This window comes from Callithrix jacchus, chromosome 7 (assembly GCF_049354715.1).
Source record: "Callithrix jacchus isolate 240 chromosome 7, calJac240_pri, whole genome shotgun sequence".
Classification (NCBI taxonomy): domain Eukaryota; kingdom Metazoa; phylum Chordata; class Mammalia; order Primates; family Cebidae; genus Callithrix; species Callithrix jacchus.
Window position 1 is genome coordinate 60,665,863 of NC_133508.1, and position 19,602 is coordinate 60,685,464.

A 19,602-nucleotide genomic window follows, 5' to 3' on the forward strand; every position below is an offset into this window, starting at 1 on the left:
CTCAAGCAAAATGGATAAATTTAGTGGGAGTGAAAAAAGGTTACCTGTAAAAATTTTAGCAGGTTAAAGGTAACCTGAATAAAAGTAACCATATAAACACCTCATACTTTAGGAGAGGTACTGAGAAGTTTTGGTTAGCCTAGAGAATGGTGATAAGAACTGCCCAAATCAATGCAATTGTGAAATCAGCCATACTGTGAACCTTCGGTAAGTGTAATTTCACCAGGCACGGTGGCTCACACCTGTAATCCCAGCACTTTGAGAGGCTGAGGCAGGTGGATCACGAGGTCAGAAGTTCAAGACCAGCCTGGCCAAAATGGTGAAACCCCCGTATCTATTAAAAATACAGAAAAGCTGGGCGCAGTGGCTCACGAGGTCAAGAGATTGAGACCATCCTGACCAACATGGTGAAACCCCATCTCTACTAAAAATACAAAAATTAGCTGGGTGTGGTGGCTGAGGCACCTTAGGAGGCTGAGGCAGGAGAATTGCCTGAACCTGGGAGTCGGAGGTTGCAGTGAGCCGAGATTGTGCCACTGTACTCCAGCCTGGCACCTGGCAGCAGAGTAAGACTTATCTAAAAAAAAAAAATTAGCCAGGAGTGGTGGCACACACCTATAAACTCAGCTTCTCTGGAGGCGGAGCTTGCAGTGAGCTTAGATCGGTGCCACTGCACTCCAGCCTGCGTGAAGTTAGAATGAGATTGTCTTAAAAAAAAAAAAAAAAAGTAATTTCAATTTATCTTTTTGATGGCAGTTAAACTTTGATAGAATCAAGATCCAAAACCTTAAGCTTAAAATACACATTGATAAATTTTCTTCTTCCCTAAAACAACAAGACAGGAAAAAAATCTGAAAGGTTTTGTGTAAGTTTGTTTCTACTGTTTTGGTTGCATTCTCTCATAGGGAATTACTTTGTAAATCGAGAGGGACAGAGTTCATCTCTAAAACCTCTTATACAAATTAGGAAAAAGTGCACCTGGGTGGTAACAAATCTAATGTAGAGCAAAATGTTAAAAAAACGAACATTTTTTTGGCTCCTAGACCAGTTTATTTCACTTTCCAGCATTCAAAGAAATGTGATCTGCAAAAAACTAGATACAAAGTCCTTTTACTTCTTTACAAACTACTGTTAGTTCTCAATGAGTTTACATGCCTCACTTTTTATTCCAAGAAAAATCCCCATTGTGCAATACAAGGGTAAATAGCTGTTACAAATACACAGAAACATAATAAAGATAACCAACACTGTTAGAGGAAGGGGCAGAGGAAAACATCCGAGAAGGAACCTTTTCCACAGTGACTAGCAGAACGTCTTGTAGATATCAACAACTGAAGACAAAACACGTTGCTCACTTCATCCTATTTATCAAGTCATCCTATCTAAAATGAGAACAGTTCATGCCTGGGACTTCTACAGGTTTTGCTAGTCCTCCTTCCTAGTAGAATGCCATTAGATTATTCCGAAGCTACTGCTCAAGTCACAGCCTCCCTACGTCAGAATATATTAGGTTTTGTAAATAGGAATATGGTCAAAATGCAATACAATGGAAAAATCTCTTCAAGAGAATGAGATTTGGAAAGCCATGCTTAGTCTCTGAGCCACACAGCCATGAGATCTTGAATTATATTTAATCTCTCATCTAGGAACATTATCCATTTTCCTTGTAAAGTTGTGAGGAATGAACATATGCAAGATGCTATCACATGGTGGGTATTCCACAAAGGACAATTTTCTCATCTGTAAAATGGGAATAATACCCACTTCCCAGGAGTGTTTTTAGAATTAAATATTTGAAAAGCACATGGTTCGGCACAGTAAGTCCTCAACAATATTGACAGCATTCAATATAAAGAGAAACAACCACAGAAGAGATCCGAAAGCAATTCATTCAACAGATGCAAAAATTAAAGGTCCTTTTCTGACTTACAATATTTCAGAGAACTACCAACTATTGTTATTGTATTTATATAAGTATTCACCTATTTTTAAACAAAATCCCAACTCAATATGCAACTTAATTCTCTCCCTTAAATGTCTTAACTTCAATTCAAAAGAAAATGGAGAAGGGAGGTAAAGGGCAAAAAACATCTATGAACTCTACATATTCTTTTAAAAATACAGAGAACCTCTATCCATAAGAATTCAAAAGAAAATGGAGAAGGGAGGTAAAGGGCAAAAAACATCTATGAACTCTACATATTCTTTTAAAAATACAGAGAACCTCTATCCATAAGAACCACCCACTATGTTAATGAGTGTGTAACTGCATACAACAAAATACTTTTTGTAATTAAATCTAGTCATTTTGGCTCTAAGTAAATTCTAGTTCCCATTATATCAATTTCACTATCTCCATGAAAATAAAGCTATAAAAACATTTCCCCATTTGATTAAACAACAACAAAAAATATAACAAAAGATGAAACAAGTGAAAAATTATGGACTTTAACCTAATATCTGACACTTGTTGTGTGGATCCTGGACAATTAAAAAAAAAAAATTCTAAAATAAAATACAGACAAAAATTCCATTTCATACCTCCCTTGAAAATATACCTCTGCTATATTTTCAAAATTGCTATAAATTAAAAGCTTAAACTCCACTTCCAGATTTTTAGTTAATAATTTTACATGGTAAGTTTTAAATATGTGGCAAAAAGATGACAAAAATCAAATGTGATGGAATCAATGTATAGGTAAAGAAACATCCTAATAAGAAACTAAGGAATCCAAAACATTTCATGATACTATAAAAGTTATTTATTCACTATACACAGAACACGTCCCCTATAAAATGTACATATAAATCACTAAAAAGTATAATTTGGTGAACATTTTCTCAATTACAGAACATACTAAATCAGTTGGGATAACAGCTGTCTGCCTCAAAATAATCTAATTATAGCACCCAGTATCCTTTATATCTAATGCAAAGTTAAATACTTATTTTGGGGGTTATTTCCTAGTATGTGTTTGGTGAGGCAGAGTGAACACTTTAATATAACTCTAGTATATTACAGTCACTGCACAATAAACCAGTTTATTACAGATTAAAACAAATCATTTTTTCATTATTTGTAATATTGGGATCAAACAAATACTGAATACTTTTAAATGGCAGAATAACCACATAATTACTTATTCTTGATAGTATATTGGGTTCTATAATTACATTAAGATATGAATGGTGTAAAATATTGTTACGAATAATATACCTCAAACAAAACGACAAGGTGATATGTAATGATTCACTAGATTGTGCTCAGTAGACATTTACCGAATAAGGGAATCAACTATTTTTCTCCTCAATTATCCAGTACAATGATTTGCCCATAGTAAGGGCTCAATAAATATTTGCTGAACATATTGACTAGGAAAGAGGTGAGAAGAGATGGGCCCTCTTAGCTGGATGTCAAATGTAATTCGAATTTACCTGGGAAGGAGAGTAGTTAAGGAAGATGTAAACTACATGTGGTGTACAAGTAAATAAATGCAGATGCCAACAAAGCAAATGTTTAAGCAGAAAACACTGGCACCGAAATAAACAAAGGCAAGATTTGCCAATAATGGCGAAAATGGAACTTTTATATTGGACCATACATTTTCCCACCCAATTCAGTTTGAGACAGACCAACAGAGGCACCGTAAGAGACTATGGCTGTCTTCCTTGATATTCAGACATCCTATTTTCCAATAATTTGTTATGGATCTGGTACCCATGAATCAATATAAACCTATTCATATTTAGGGATTAGTTTCCACAAGTACAAAGTTGAATTTCCTTTTATTTGTCCTAAAATGCTTACTTTCAAACTTGAAGGGACTTCAATTATTCCATGTAGTTTTCGATAACATTCTTTTATCTTTTCAGACCAGAGTCAAAATATTCGTACAGTATTCATACTGCAGCACCTTCCACCCACCCTTTGGTCGCTTGAACTGCCCTTCTTTGGTTCTTTTTCCGCTTTCAGATCTTTCTTGAAGTGTAGTAAGCAGAACTGTACTGGGTATTCCAGCTGCAGTTTGGTCTTAAATAAAAGAAGGATGTTTGTCAGTTTGGTTTTCTTTATTCTTCTCTGTGGTATACAGGATTTTGTTAGTTGAACTGGATGTAGCAGCTTACTGGGCCAAATTTTCAAGAGAATACAATAGTTCCCAGGTCTTTCCCCTGGGATGTAACTTAACAGCTCATACTCTATGAAGCACCTTTCCTCTCTCACTGAAGCATTATCTCATTTTTCTTCTTGCTTACTGGGCTTAAAAAAATGCAGAGAGATCTTAAGTAAAAGGAGAGGTGAAATGTGTCAGCCCTCATTTGAGTGTTGATATAACCATTCTATTATTATTGAGCCCAGTACCACACACATAGTAGGTACACTCAATTAAGTGGGGGACTCAACTACATCACCCAAAACTAACATAAAACACTTTGTAAAGATCCTCAAGTACCAGTAGGATCCAAACTACCACAGGTTCAACTGTAACACAGTCCTTTTGAAGCTGTTAGGTGTGTCACTTTAGAAACAACATATAAGGTTCTCAATAGTCCAAATTTAAAAACAAGTGGACACAAGTAAAAAATAAAAATAAAATCAGGCCCCACAGAATGAACAATTTCTATGAGCTATCTCCTCAATCTACTTCTCTCAAATTACATTCTGTAAAACAAACAAAACCCACCCTAAAACTAAGGACCAGGCCTGGGCTCAAATCCTGGTTCTGCCTTATAGACTTTTCTTTGTGCCTCAGTTTCCTTATCTGTGATATGGGGAAAATAAAAGTATCTCATAGGGTTTTGTGAAGAGTAAATGAGTTAACACATAGCCTTTTCAAGTGCCCGGCACATCATGAATACTTAATAAATTATCAGCTATCATTGTCATAAAGTAGATGGAATTCAAATCACAACCTACTTCCCTGAAGAGGTTATCACTTAATATTAGCTGCTCATCAACATTCAATTCAAAATGATTTAAAATCATGTCATAAACATTTAAGTTCCAATGCATTTGTTTACGAAGCGGGAGAGAATTACTGATCCACCCAATATGAAAGTATACACTTAGAATTAGCTGATCCAAACTTTATCTTAACACTACCAAACAACCTCTTAAGTTAACCCAAGAGGCTGAATGAGCAATCATTAAACAACTCTGACATTACACAATGAATTTTTAATTACTGTGTAAAAGATGTACCTTTCTGGCAAGTTCTATCATTTCCAAAGTAAAAGTTATTTGTGCCTAGTGCAACACTGACTAAAAACATTCCTAAATCTATAAAGGATTGTTTCCATTGTTATTTTAGAATCATATTCAATACTGTAATAATTCCAGTTAATCATTATTTCCTTCATTTTGTTTTTATTATAGCATGTTTGCTTAATTTACAGCAAGCAGAAAATAAGCTGGGTCTTGTTTTGATCCAAACATTGATGTTTTAAAGGTTGTACACAATATTTGTTAAAAAGAACATATAAAAATACGTTTTTAGAAGCCTCTATAAGAAAGAAAATACAAAGTTTAACCCCACAACTTTCCTCTTTTCTAGAACTGCAAACTACTGCTACAGTTTTATATAGACTTTTTGTTGTTTAAACTATACATCCAGGAAAATCTAAAAAAATTAAAGAAACGTGCATATAAATGATTGCATAGCAGAACATGAACATTAACTGCAAACAGTAAAGAAATTAAAGTTAGAAATACTATCAAATATACAAAGGTTCTAGAATAATCGATCCTTTAAACACATTCCACAAACAGTATTTAAAATCCATCGTTTTATTCTTTACAGGCAAAGCCTAGATTCCAAAAACCAAAATTGAAAAAAGTAATCCTCTAAAAGGAATTGTTTCTCCATAATTCTTACTTATATCTGTAAGCAAGCAATCTGATTTTTAAAGATGCTAGCTTTTTATTCTGAAATGAAATTGGACATGTCAAGTCACTTTTGTCCCCAAAACGATCTTTCAGAAAAATACCAGAAATTATAAATGGTTAAGGGTATTACTTCGTTTTTAGTCAGGTACTACACTGATAATCAAAAACTCAGAAGATGTGACTCTTGCTTAAAACTGACTAATCCTTTTTCCAAAATTATTTTAAATTTCATGGCACCACAGAATCGCCTAGAATGAGTGTTGTCTTTCAACTTGCCTCATATTAAATAAACTGAGGTGTGAAAAGCAGGCCTCGCTCATAAAGAGGCAGGCAAATTTTGATACAAATGCACAGGTCAAGTGCTCTAAGCATCAAAAAAATTCAGTTCTTTTATACTATGCACACACACACACACACACACACACACACAAAACCTACTTTGAAACAATTTACTCCCTTCTAACAGCAGGAAGAAAAACTAAGCAATATTATGGTCAACAACGCTCCTTAAACTTTAGAATAACTACGTAAGAATATTCCTTTCTCCTTAAAATTATTTTTGCCATCATCGACCTGCTCAAATTTTAAGATAAGTTTTTGTGTTTTCTACGTTCCAAATCTTCACAGGAACCAGAAAAAAAGCAGTGAAGCCTCCATGTTTCAGTCAAAAACTCAATCTCCCTGAAAATATTACCTAACCCAGCTGGCATCATTCCCCAAGACAGTGGGGTTAACAAAAGAACTAATTCACCATCATAAGTAATTATCATGGGCCTAGACTTTTTTTTGAGATGAAGTCTCACTCTGTCACCCAGGCTGGAGTGCAGTGATGCAATCTTGGCTCACTGCAACTGTCACCACCCAAGTTCCAGCAATTCCCCTGCTTCAGCCTCCCAAGTAGCTGGGATTACAAGCGTGCACCACCACGCCCAACTAACTCTGTATTTTTAGTAGAGGGGGTTTCATCCTGTTGGTCAGGCTGGTCTCAAATGCCTGACCTCATGACCCACCCGCCTTGGCCTCCCAAAGTGCTGGGATTACAGGCGCGAGCCACCGCACCCGGCGGGGCCTAAACACTTTGACAAGACATAAAGGCCCATCCTGAACCTAAGTGTGTCTGAGCAGTCAGTGCTGTACTGTGGCTACTACTTCACTTTTGTATCATTCTATCCTATTAGCAAGCTACATTTCTAGGTTAACAGTTCTACCAAATATGAATATGAAAGTTTATTTTTAATGAGACAATGTTGCAAATTATGGTCAACCAACATCTTTTCACCAAATACTTCAAGCATAAAAAAATGAGAATCTTTACAAAAATATACAGAGACACCACAAATTGGTAGCTGCCCATAACATTAAACAAACTGGACTCTTAAGAGTGGCTTCTCAACAGCATATCATTTTAATTATAACCATTGCCTGGTACAGGGAAAACTAACAAGTGTTTTTTAAGCATCATTGCAACATTGTATTCCTGATAATTTAAGTAAACCAAACTATGAGTAAATGATACATGCCTAAAAATGACCATGGTTTATACTATCAGTGGCCACTGGACTTAGGACTAGTCCAAGACCTTGATCTAGATTTTGACCTAGACCTAGACTGTGATCTTGACTGAGATTTGGATCTAGGTGGTTCTTTTTTCCTTGATTCCTTTTCATATCTTGAGCCAGACTTATAATGTGTTTTGGAATCTGTTTTAGAGGTGCCTCTAGTTTTGGTGTGAGATGCAGACCTAGAACGTGATTTAGCCTTCATTTCTTTCTTGGGCTGGGACTTGGACCGTGATCTTGAATTGGATTTAGATCTTGAAAAAGATCGATTTCGGTGTTTGAATCTTTCAAAACAGAGGAGAGATATAATTAGAGTAAAAATTAGATTCTATATTAATCAAATTTGTTACTTTTAGAGCAAAAGTTCACTCTGAAATTAAAAAACATATGAGTCTTTTTCAAAGCAAAGTTATTTACCTATCATTGTCGGAATGGCTTCTGCTACGCCGTGGTCTTCCAGTCGGTCTACTGCTAAAAAGCATATCAGAAAAAGCAGTGACAAATATCTATTCGTAGAGGCCATATTTTAAATTAAAAGCAAACCATAAAATTTTTTTTTTTGAGATGGAGTCTCACTCTGTCACCCAGGCTGGAATGCAATGGCGCACTATCAGCTCATTGCAACCTCTGCCTCCTGGGTTCAAGTGATTCTCCTGCCTCAGCCTCCTGAGTAACTGAGATTACAGGCATCCACCATTGCGCCCGGGTAATTTCTGTATTTTCTACAGAGATAAGGTTTCACCATGTTGGTCAGGCTGGTCTCAAACTCCCAACTTTAGGTGATCTGCCCACCTCAACCTCCCACAAAGTGCTGGGATTACAGGCGTAAGCCACTGCACCCGGCTATCAAACTTTTAAAATGCTAAAAGATTTTTTTGTCTCAATGAAGCATTCAATGTATGTAATTAAAAGCATACAAAAAGGTTAAAAAAAAAATTAAATGCTAACAAATACATCTTTTTTAAAACAGATCACTGTGTTTACGCATCACACTTACCTTCTAGGACTATACGATCTTCTATAGTTGTAATCAAAAGACCGACTTCTTGATCTCCTTCTTTCGTAACTTCGGCTTCTTGAACGTCTGTATCTGTCATAATCATCATAGCGTGAAGAACTGTACACATTCCTCCCTTCCTTGGCTTTCATCTGATTTGGTGCTAGGAAATACAAGTAACAGAAATACTTAGAAATACTAAAAACAGTATTGAAGCCCTCAATAAATAGAGGAAAAAAAATCTCTGCATGAGTGTGTAAGACCAGGCGTGGTGGCTCACACCTGTAAACCCAGTACTTTGGGAGGTTTAAGTGGGAGGATCATTTGAGTCCAGGATTTTGAGACCAGCCTGGAGCAACATAGCAATATTCCATTTCTACAAAAAATAATTAATTAGCTGTGCCTGGTGGCTCGAATATATATTCCAGCTACGGGGGAGGCTGGGGTGGGAAGATCACTTGAGCCCATGAGTTTGAGGATGCAGTGAATTGTGATCACACAACTGCATGTCAGCCTGGGGGACAGAGATCCTGTCTCTAAAAAAATAATAATAACAAAGTGTATGTTTTGGAGTGTTTTTTTTTTTTTTTAAATTCTATTTTTGAGACCAGAGTCTTGCTTTGTCACCCAGGTTGGAGTGCAGTGTTGCAAATCTCAGCTCACTGCAACCTCCACCCCACACCAGTTCAAGCCATTCTGCCTCAGCCTCCTGAGTAGCTGAGATTACAGAAACGTGCCACCACACCTGGCTAATTTTTGCATTTTAGTAGACAGGTTTCACCATATTGGCCAGGCTGGTCTCAAATTCCTGACCGGAAATGATCTGCCTGCCTCGGCCTTCCAAAGTGCTGGGATTACAGGTGTGAGCCACTGCACCCAGCCTGGAGTCTGTTTTAGAGGTGTCTGTAGTTTTGGTGTGAGATGCAGAGGCAGAAAGTGATTTAGCCTAGGCTGGCTTGAAGTTAACTGCAAACATTGACCTTGGAAAAGGCATGTTTTTCTTTTCTTTTTTTTTTGAGATGGAGTTTCGCTCTTGTTGCCCAGGATGGAGTGCAATGGTGTGATCTTGGCTCACCGCAACCTGCACCTCTCAAGCGATTCTCCTGCCTCAGCCTCCCAAGTAACTGGGATTACAGGCATGCGCCACCATGCCTAGCTGATTTTTTATTTTTAGTAGAGATGGGGTTTCTCCATGTTGTTCAGGCTGGTCTCAAACTCCTGACCTCAGGTGAACCACCACGCCCGATCTATGTATTTATTTTCAAGAAAATATATTAGAAGACTGTTTTGTGTTAAAAATAATACTCTCTAAGGTCGGGCACGGTGGCTCATGCCTGTATTCTCAGCACTTTGGGAGGCCGAGGCGGGTGGATCACGAGGTCAAGTGATCGAGACTATCCTGGTCAACATGGTGAAACCCTGTCTCTACTAAAAAAATACAAAAAAATTAGCTGGGCATGGTGGCGCATGTCTGTAATCCCAGCTACTCAGGAGGCTGAGGCAGGATAATTGCCTGGACCTAGGAGGCGGAGGTTGCGGTGAGCCGAGATCGTGCCATCGCACTCCAGCCTGGGTAACAAGAGCAAAACTCTGTCTCAAAAACAAAAAACAAAACAAAACAAAAAACCCTCTCTTTTACCCAACTTTTTTTGAGACAAGAGTCACTTTGTCTTCAGGGCTGGAGTGCAGTGGTGCAACCTCAGCGACTACCTCCGCTTCCAGGGTGCAAGTGATTCTCCTGCCTCAGCCTATTAAGTAGTTGGGATAACAGGCACTTGCCACCATGCCCAGCTAACTTTTTGTATTTTTGGGAGAGACGGTGTTTTACCATGTTGGCCAGGCTGGTCTCAATCTCCTGACCTTGTGATCGCCCACCGTGGCCTCCCAAAATGCTGGGATTACAGGTGTGAGCCACCATGCCCGGCCCTATCTCCAACTATTTTCAAAATCTTCTCACCACCTAGCTTGTTAGCCAAGTCCTGCCAACTATTCTGACACTGGGAGTCTGTACCATAAAAGGATTTTTTAAAACTCAAAATGGGAGTGAGTGGTTTTTTGAGATTGGGTCTTGCTGTCACCCAGGCTGGAGTACAGTTGTGGAAATATGGCTCACTGCAGCCTCAACCTCAGGCCCAACTGATTCTCCTGCCTAGCTGGAACCATAGGTACTACCACACCTGGCTAATTATTTTATTTTATTTTTTGTAGAGACAGAGGTTTCACTTTGCTGCCCAGCCTGGTCTCAAACTCCTGGGCTCAGGCAATTCTCCTGCCTAGGCCTCCTAAAATGGTGGGATTACAGGTATGAGCTACCACATCCACCCATTTTACATTTCTTTTCTAACCACAGAGTATTAGTTTATTTTCATGCTGCCATTTTACATTCTTAAATGGTTGAAAAAATGACCACTGAACCGTATTGATTTGGAATGATCCCACCATGGATTCTATTCATTAGGAACACAATTAACAAAGTATTTATAGTGGCCTATGAATAATCTGCAGTGTCAAAATGCAGTAATATATAATTACAGTTCTAAGAACCTAAGTAGAATAAGGCATTCCTACATGCCTTATATACATTTCAATTCTTATCTCATTCAGTTCAATTAAGCAGATATTTTAAGTATTGGAGTACATTAACACATAACCAGGAATCTATTACCCAACTCAAGAACCAGAGTTACCAACAGTTTGTGTTTACTCAAGTGTTCCTCTTCTCTTCAGCAGCTATTTTAATCTCTTAATTGGTATCTTGCCCAAGGCAACATAATGGCTAAGCCAGAATTCAAACACAGGTCTATTTGAATCTAAAACCTGTACTCCTGCCTCATAAGTATGCAGCAAACATCTGGTAAGCCTGTATAAAGTTGGTTAACTTTCAAGGAGTCTAGATATATTTCAGGCTCCAATCTCCACCTCCCACCTATACTTACCCCAAAACTTTATAATACATTTAAAAAATATGATTAAATATTCAAGACACCCCATTTTCTTAAAAATGATCCTTTTGGGCCAAGTGTAGTGGCTCACGTCTATAATCCCAGCACTTTGGGAGGCTGAGGCGTGCGGATTACTTGAGGTGGGGAGTTTGAGAGTAGCCTGGCCAACGTGGTGAAACTCCATCTCTACTAAAAATACAAAAATCAGCCAGGTATGGTGGCATGCATCTGTAATCTCAGCTAGTCGGAAGGCTGAGGCATGAGAACTGTTTGAACCCAGGAGGTGGAGGTTGCGGTGAGCTGATATTAACCACTACACTCCAGCCTGAGCAACAGACTGAGACTCCATCTCAAAAAAAGGAAAAACAAAAAAAACATCCTTTTGAGTTTTGAACAGATACACAAACTGCTTAAATTCTTAAAAAAAAAAAAAAATCTCAAAACACTACCTAAAAAATAATGCATCATACACATCAGGTATAACAGTACTTACTCTTCCGATCCCCCTGGGCAAACTGTATTTCAATCTGCCGTCCACAAATCCACTTTCTGTCCAAATTATGTAAAGCATCTTCAGCATCACGAACATCCTCAAATGTGCTAAATGTTAAGGGGCTTGGGAAGTTTTGCAAACTTTGATAATGAATGAAAGTTCAGTTCGTATATCTGGAACAATTCACAATCTCCCAATATTATTCCAGAAAATCAACCAGACCCCACTTACTAGTTGGTGATTCAGTTGGATTCAGCCATTAACACTTCACAGTATAAAAGCACCTGTGATTTCCTAAGGCACACATTTGAAAATGTATGAATACATATTGCAGTAAAGTTATTATTGAAATAAGATGTTATAGCTGAATCACCAAGTTGTCCTATCCAAGAATTTTCCTAAGTTTTAAGAATTAAGTTTACAAAAAAGAAAAACAAACGTCAGTTCTATGTTGTATGTTAGTTTCTTAAAACCAAAATACCATTTTTCATATGTTTCAAATAAAAAAAAGAAAATGCCAATAGTTCTTGTGTAAGCAAACAGTATATGCCTTACCTTACAAGAGACGAAGTATTAACCTCAAATTAATTTTGCTATTTTCTCTTTCATATATATCTAATACTACTATTTAACTGTCTTCCTTGCACTGCATGGGAAGACAAGCATGCTAGCCATTTGTGGGCATCGAGACAGAGTCAAGCAGTACTAAAGACAATCACTATACCAAATGCGTTATTACATCCATGCAGACTGTAAAAGCATGCTACCAAGAAACAACAGACCACTGTAAGGACTCCTAGACCAGAAAACCCTAACCATGATCCGAAATATTCAACTTCTTGCAAAGAACTGGGTTTGAGACTGGTTTCCAACTTGTTATTTACCAGCTTTTAAGCAGGAACTGCTGGTACTTGTTTTTGATCTGAGAAGCTAAGCCCTTTGTTCTCACTGGTCATGTCAGCAATGATACTATGAGAACTCCTGGCTTTACAGTTATTCTGCCCAAACCTAGCTCCTTTCCTAAAACCATCATCATGACAGAGGCAAAGTACACATTCAAGGCAGGTATCAATGGTTTGGAAAGAGAGCTAGTTAGGTCCGGGTATAGAGTTTCATTCTATCCTAAAAAAATCACTATTTTAGTTTGCACCTTTCTATTTCCTAAATTTGAGACATCACAAGACTGAAGATTTGGAGAGGTAATTTTATAAATTGTACACTTCTTTTTTGAGATTGATACTGGTATTCTTTTATTCTAGAGACTAAAAGGTCTGCCTTACTAGACTACTCACTTTTTGTTCTGAACAGAATTAAGGACTGCAGGTTTCCAGCTCTCTCTTCCTGAGGCCATTATGAATAGATTAAATGGAAGGACAAGGTTTAAACAACTGGGCTTTCAATATGAAAAGGCAAAGGCTGATGGGGACTTTAGAACCGTGAATACTGTAACTGAACATCCCTCAAGGTTAATGCAGCTGGACTCTAATTAGAAGGAGTAAGTTCACTTGATGGGTATACTACTTTGTTACCCCAAGAGACAGAATATAAGTATAAAAAGGATTTCTATTGAGAGCCGTAAAAATTATTAATGAGAGCAGAGCATCCTCTCTGGGGCTATCCTCAAAAAACAGAATCCTGGGCTGATGGCAAGTTTCTACTTTACTTGGTAAGCCACGGATAGGAAGAAAAGGCTAACTGGGAATTGAGTCAGAGAGAGACAGTAGCAGCAGAGGCAGCTAAGTATCATTCTGATGTCAGTAATGGAGAAATTTGTACTTTATGGTCTTTTCAAAAATGAAATTGATAAGCCTGTTATTTCATCTATTTTAAGACCACAGACTTACTGAATATGTATTAAAAATTATCATTCTCCTTTAGATTGCTTTGAATTACTACCCTTTTCTGCCTCAAGTATCACATACTCTTGAATCAAACTACTATTGACCTTGATTCCTGGGCCACCCAACACTAGGTAAAATTAGGTTTATGTTGTAAGACAGAATGTACTGCTACCTTCATTTACTAAGCCAGATACGGCTATTCTCTTCTCTGTAATGGAGGTCTGCAACCAATTCTCACAAATGTCCTTGACCGCTGGCCCTGCAGGAGTAGCTTTTGGCTTTTCCCTGTCTCACAAGGACTCAACTAATGTATTACAAGTTTCAGGAGGCCCACTGAATTTAAGCAGGAAGAATTTTTCCTAGTTTGTGGTCCGAAACCCAAACCCTTGTTGCAGGGAGATGATCTCACACTGAAAGGAGGAAGTAAGATCACCTGAAACTCTGGGTCAGGGACCAGTCTCTCACCGGTCCCAATTAGGCATCTACATTAGGAAGAATGCCTTCTGCAACTCATTCAGGGCCAACTGATCATTTGCGCTAAAGCAGCACAGGGCTAGCAGTCTTCACAGGGCTAAATTCCAGAAGTTAAGGGTTTGTGTGTCCCCAGCAAGCACTTTAAAATCTATATATAAACAGAATTTCTAGTGGCTCTGACCCTTTAAGACCACCCAAGCTGTTTCTAAGTAGTCCCCAGTGCATACACCTGTCTCTCCTTTAAGCAGGGCTCTGTGGCTTAACCCCAGAACCCATGCTACTCCAAAGAGCACTGCCTGCTATTCCGTGGCATCTGACCACCTGGTCCAAAACCAAAATATGCTGAATTTAATCTTAACAATATACATCCTGTTACACTTTAACTTGATAAACTAAGAGAGAGTGCATTTATACAAGACCACAATCACATCATCAAAGGCCCACACAAATCAAGTTATAGGTTTTGTCACTAGACCAAACCAGATTTTGAAAATTAACTGCTTACAAAATATAAAAAAAAAAGAAAAAAAAAGAAAAATAGTTATTCTGTAGGATACATCAGGTATGACTCCTTTAATCTTGGCCATCATTCAATTCAACTTCATCTTGACCTTTAACTCTTTAAGTGCTTGTCAGAAGGACTTGTCATGAGATGCTTGGCCAAATATGACAGATGGCTTTATCTTTAACTTTGAAAAACAACCTTTTCCCCCTTTTGTAGATAAAGCGAGGCTTTGTCTCCCATTAGGCTTGTCCTTCTTCCAGCTTTTCTTTATTTTTTCTTTTCCCAAACTCTCCCTTCTCTTCAAGCCTGATCCTTAAGAGGTCTTTGGCTTGTCTACTTGCCTTAAGTGTTGAACTCTACTCTAAAGGTTCTTTCATGCTTTCTCTTTGGGGTCGCCATAACTGTACAGCTTTACATTCTCTGAGGTAACAACAGAGGACAGCAAATTAGGGGACAATATTAAAGAAGTTTACCTCATTGTTATACAATTTGTTTTTGATCAAGTGATTCAAATTAACAAACAAGAATACCAAATTTTAATTGCTAAGCACAAGAACATATTAACTTTTAATGGACTTAAAGGTAGTAGCAACTAGAGTGCATTCAAATTTAAATCACACATATAATCATTGATTTGAGTTTCAGAAGCATGAATGGGAATTTAAATATTTTACCATTTTTGAATTAACTTTAAGAAATAACAAGAGCAATGTGTGAGTCAGAATTAATTTTCAAAAATTTGAAGACACAGACATTAGAGGACAAAAACAAACTACTTTTTAGATGTTACCACTTACATAAACTTGAATTTCAAACTTCAACACCCCTCACTAATCAGCCATCTGAAGAAAGGATATTGAACATAAGCAAATCCTCTTGGACGGCGAGTGTAGAAATCAAGTGGAACATACACATCAACTATAGGACCATAACGACCAAATTCACGCCGTAAATCTTCAGACCTAAAACATCATAAAAAGACCTCAAATTTTTATGTTCAAGTCCTTAAGATGTATAGGCAATATATCTTTTTGATAAAGGAAAGCTAGGTTCAAGAATTTGAAAGATAAAAATGCAGTTTACATTAACAGGACAACAGCAGACATTAGGTACAAGGGAATGACCTTTGTTTTTATCTATAGCCTTCGTTTTTCATAAAAGGTACAACAGCATTAGGTTGTATGTAAACACTGCTATTTTTTATTTTGTTTTACTTTTTACAGCATCAAATCGACTCCAGTACTTTGAAAAACACCAAGCACTTATTTTTACTCCCCAATTGTAGCGACAGGTTTAGACACTTAACAGTAGGCAAATACGGACTGAAAAAGTCACAAATATCGAATGCCTTAAATAATGTCAAAATGACGTAAAGGGAAAATTTCTCCAGACGCTAACGTAATTACTATTATGTCTTTCCAGCTTAAATTTAAGACAAAGGATCACAAAGCTAGCAAAAAATAAATAAACCCAACAAAAACACCAAAAAACCCAAACCATGTATTTTCTGTGTGTAGATTATTTGTGAAATACGAAGCCTCATTTGTAGTTAAGATCTCTTCCAAAATAATCTGAAAGCAACTCGAAACAAGGGAATGGGTGAGAACAAAGCCTATTTAAGGTAGGTCTAAAATAATCTAATTTGGTTGTCAACGTCCTAATGACTGAGGCTTCCTAAACCTCCCTTTTCAAAGGCTGACCAGAATTTCCAGGAAATAAGAAAAACTACTCGCAACAAGTAACTGGAGGAATCTAACTCCCCAAATCTCAACGTTCCCTTTCTCCAAACACCTCCATCTGATTAAAAACCCCAAATATTAACAACGGCAACAAAAAAAGGATAAAAGCAGCATTCCTCTCCCTCGATCCCGTTATTTCACCTCACTCTTAGCTGGAAAAAAAAAAAATCTCTGGGCCAAGGGGGCGTGCACCCCGAAGAACGTGAACTTCGAATCAATGGGGGGCGGCCGTCGGCTGGCGGAAAGGCCACGGCGGGGGCTGCCCGCGCCGGGAGGAAGCGGGGAGAAAGGGGCTGCGAACTGCAGAGGGGGAGGGGGCTCGGAAAACCCCGCCACGCGGTCGGGTGAGGGCAGAGGCGCTGCCCTCGCTCCCATGCGGCGGCTGAGGCCGGCTACGCGGCCTAGTTCGGCGCCAAAGCGGGAGCCGGACGCGCCATCTTCACCCTTTCCCCTCCCCCGGCCCAGTGCCGCCACCGCCAGGGTCCTCTCCGGGAGCCTGCGGCCTCCCCGCTAGGCTCGGAATACCTGCCTTGTACCCACCTGGTGTCGTCGGCCACGTTCCTGACGAACAGAGACGTGTTTGGGGGACGCAGGTAGCGAGACATGGCGGCGGCGTGTCTCGGCCGGGCGCACTAACGGGTTCAGCAGACCGTCCGCGACTCCGGCGCCGAAACCTCAGCCACACACAGCCAGAGGGCTCCGCTACGGCAACCGCCTCTTCTCGCGAGACTTCACTCCCGCCTCCACACCCCCTCCTATCTCGGCGCAAAGCCGGGCCCGCAACGGTTCTTTCCCGCGAGATCACCAGGCGTGCGCCTGCGCATGCGGAGAACTGGCGCACGCGTCTCAGCCTCGGTCTCGTTCATTGGCCTCTTGTGGTGCCTCTTCCCCTCCCCCTAGCCGGTTATTTCTTTCTTTAGGTCTTCACTTTCCCGCCCTTTTCTTCTTGCACTCCCCTTCATCTCCACCCCCAAATCAGGAAGCATGTGTTTTAGTCTTTAGGCCGAACTTTGCAGTTATTACTAAGTGGACAGATTTTTAAGCTATGTAATTTAGAGAGGCTGCCTTAAATTTTCCCTTTAGTCCAAGTTATGCTCTGCTCTTATTTTGCCTTAAATTTCCCGTTTGTTGGTTGCACTTTTGAGGCATGGTGTTATAAAAAAAATAAAATAAAATTTCCCGTTTGGTCCAGGTTATGCCCTGACCAGCAAGAGAAGGATTTATAGCTTCTTGTATTAAGTATGCAAAGGAAGGAGGTGTGTTCCCTAGCACAGAGTCGGGCCTGTCTCTCCAGTGCTTTCAACTCGCCTTTGCCCCTCACCCAAACCCTGGCCATCTCCACTTAGCCACGCATTTGGCTCCCAACTTTCTGGGTGGGACCAAACCTCACACTGTAGGATCCGTGGTTATCTGTAGTGTATTCGTTGTTGCTGACGGCTTCCAGGGTATGCATCGGACCTGTATTGCAGAAAAAACTTTTTGCTTTTTGCAACCCCCATCCCTGTTCTCAAAACTTTTTGTCTCAGAACCCCTTTATATTCTTGGTAGTTGATGGAAGATTCCAAAGAGCTTTTTTTTTTTTTTTTTAAAGTATGGGTTATACCTATTAATGGGTTATACCTAAGTATGGGTTATACCTGTTAATAAGTAGTTACTGAATGAGAACTTAAAATGGAGAAAACTTTGACACACTCCACTACCCTTTTTCACACATCACAACATGTACCCTCTGGAAAACACCACCTGCACGTGTCAGGCCTCCACGTGCAAGCCTGGACCCAGAGAGTCTATAAAGTCCTGCCTGCCTCGGCTGATTACCTCCCACTTACCCCGCTGCGTTCGCCATTATCCCTGATCGCCCAGAGGAGCTTCCCCCGGACTTTAAGGTTCTCACCCCACCCTGCCACCTTAATTGTTCCTATGATAGTGTGAATATTCCTCACCCGACCCTACCATCTTAACTACTCTTACCCCACCCGCCATTACAACTGAATTTATAGTAATGTATACTCCTTGCCCCTCCCCCCCCACTGTAACTGATCCTACTCCATAACACCCCTGCCCCCTCCCCAAAAGATTCCCCTCAACCTATAAAACCAACTCCTGAGAAGCCGCTGAGCTCTTCCCTGGTTATTGCACGTCTAAAGGCCTAGCTCCCCCACCTCACGCATGGCCCCTCCGGCCAGCCGGGTCCCTCAGATGAGAGCTGCGCCCAGGCCAGCACCAGCCGCTCAGCCACCAGTAGCGGCACCCCCCTCTGCAGTTGGCTCTCTGCTGCTGCGCCCTGGCAGCCAGGTCTGCTGTCCCAGATGGCAACCACCGCAGCTGGCGTGGCTGTGGGCTCTGCTGTGGGGCACACACTGGGCCACGCCATTACTGGGGGCTTCAGTGGAGGAAGTGATCCTAAGCCTGCGAGGCCTGACATCACTTACCAGGAGCCTCAGGGAACCCAGCCGGCACATCAGCAGCAGCCTTGCTTCTCTATGAGATCAAACAGTTCTTGGAGTGTGCCCAGAACCAAGCTCTGTGAGGGTTTCAGTGAGGGCTGAAACAGTGCCGACTTGCAAACGGATTGACCTAATCAAGAAGTTCAGCCTGGAGAAATGGAAAACCAGCTCTCATAACCAAATTAATTTAATATAAAAATTTAATTGATAGTGAAAGTAAAAAGTGTAGCCCTCAGTTAAACCTCTCCTGTCATTCCTAGCTTCCTTGCTTCAGAATTGAAATGGAAGGGAGTGTTCCTACTCTGTAGAATTTGGAGTTGGTCAAATGTTTATGTGGTCTCCTTAAACTAGCTGTTATGATTTTATTCTTTGTGAGTTAATTAGAATAAAGTGATTTTCTTCGAAGAAAAAAAAAAAAGAAAACTATCCCACCGCCCTTTGGTAACGCCCTTTTCTGCCTTAGCCCACATGTGCCCAGGTAAATAAACAGCTATTTTGCTCACACAAAGCCTGCTTGGGGAGTCTCCTCTTTCAAAGCGTGCGTTTTTTAACAGCTTGTAAGTGAATGAGCAAGAAAATAGCAAATAATCTTTAGTATAGTTTTGACTTTGGAGACCCTATTGAGAGCCATTTCCTGCTCCGTAAGAGTAAACTTCTGGAGAAGAGGGAACTCCAGTTAGAATGCCTCCAGCGTGTGGCACAGTGCCAAGCAAGTAGCAGG

At 39.8% G+C, this 19,602-nt stretch overlaps 1 protein-coding gene and 1 pseudogene across 9 annotated transcripts; one reads left to right on the forward strand and one right to left on the reverse strand.

Annotated features, from left to right (window-relative positions):
- Nucleotides 1-1,027: 1,027 nt before the first annotated feature.
- Nucleotides 1,028-17,143, reverse strand: SRSF10 (serine and arginine rich splicing factor 10). 9 transcript variants are annotated; one of them, XM_078330732.1, is made up of 7 exons: nt 16,975-17,143; nt 15,493-15,657; nt 14,748-15,115; nt 11,876-11,972; nt 8,441-8,603; nt 7,861-7,911; nt 1,028-7,727 (listed from the first exon to the last, which is right to left on the reverse strand). In XM_078330732.1, exons 3-7 carry the CDS (start codon nt 14,778-14,780, stop codon nt 7,430-7,432), a joined length of 642 nt encoding a protein of 213 aa, XP_078186858.1. In that variant the 5' UTR covers nt 14,781-15,115; nt 15,493-15,657; nt 16,975-17,143; the 3' UTR covers nt 1,028-7,429. The 9 variants fall into 9 exon arrangements, with proteins under 9 accessions (XP_078186858.1, XP_017829890.1, XP_054114894.1 ...); XM_017974401.4 differs by having other exon boundaries at nt 7,861-7,914; XM_054258919.2 differs by having other exon boundaries at nt 7,861-7,914; nt 11,876-11,982.
- Nucleotides 17,144-18,154: 1,011 nt separating this feature from the next.
- On the forward strand, nt 18,155-19,077 carry LOC108592415 (coiled-coil-helix-coiled-coil-helix domain-containing protein 2 pseudogene; annotated as a pseudogene).
- The last annotated feature ends 525 nt before the right edge of the window (nt 19,078-19,602 follow it).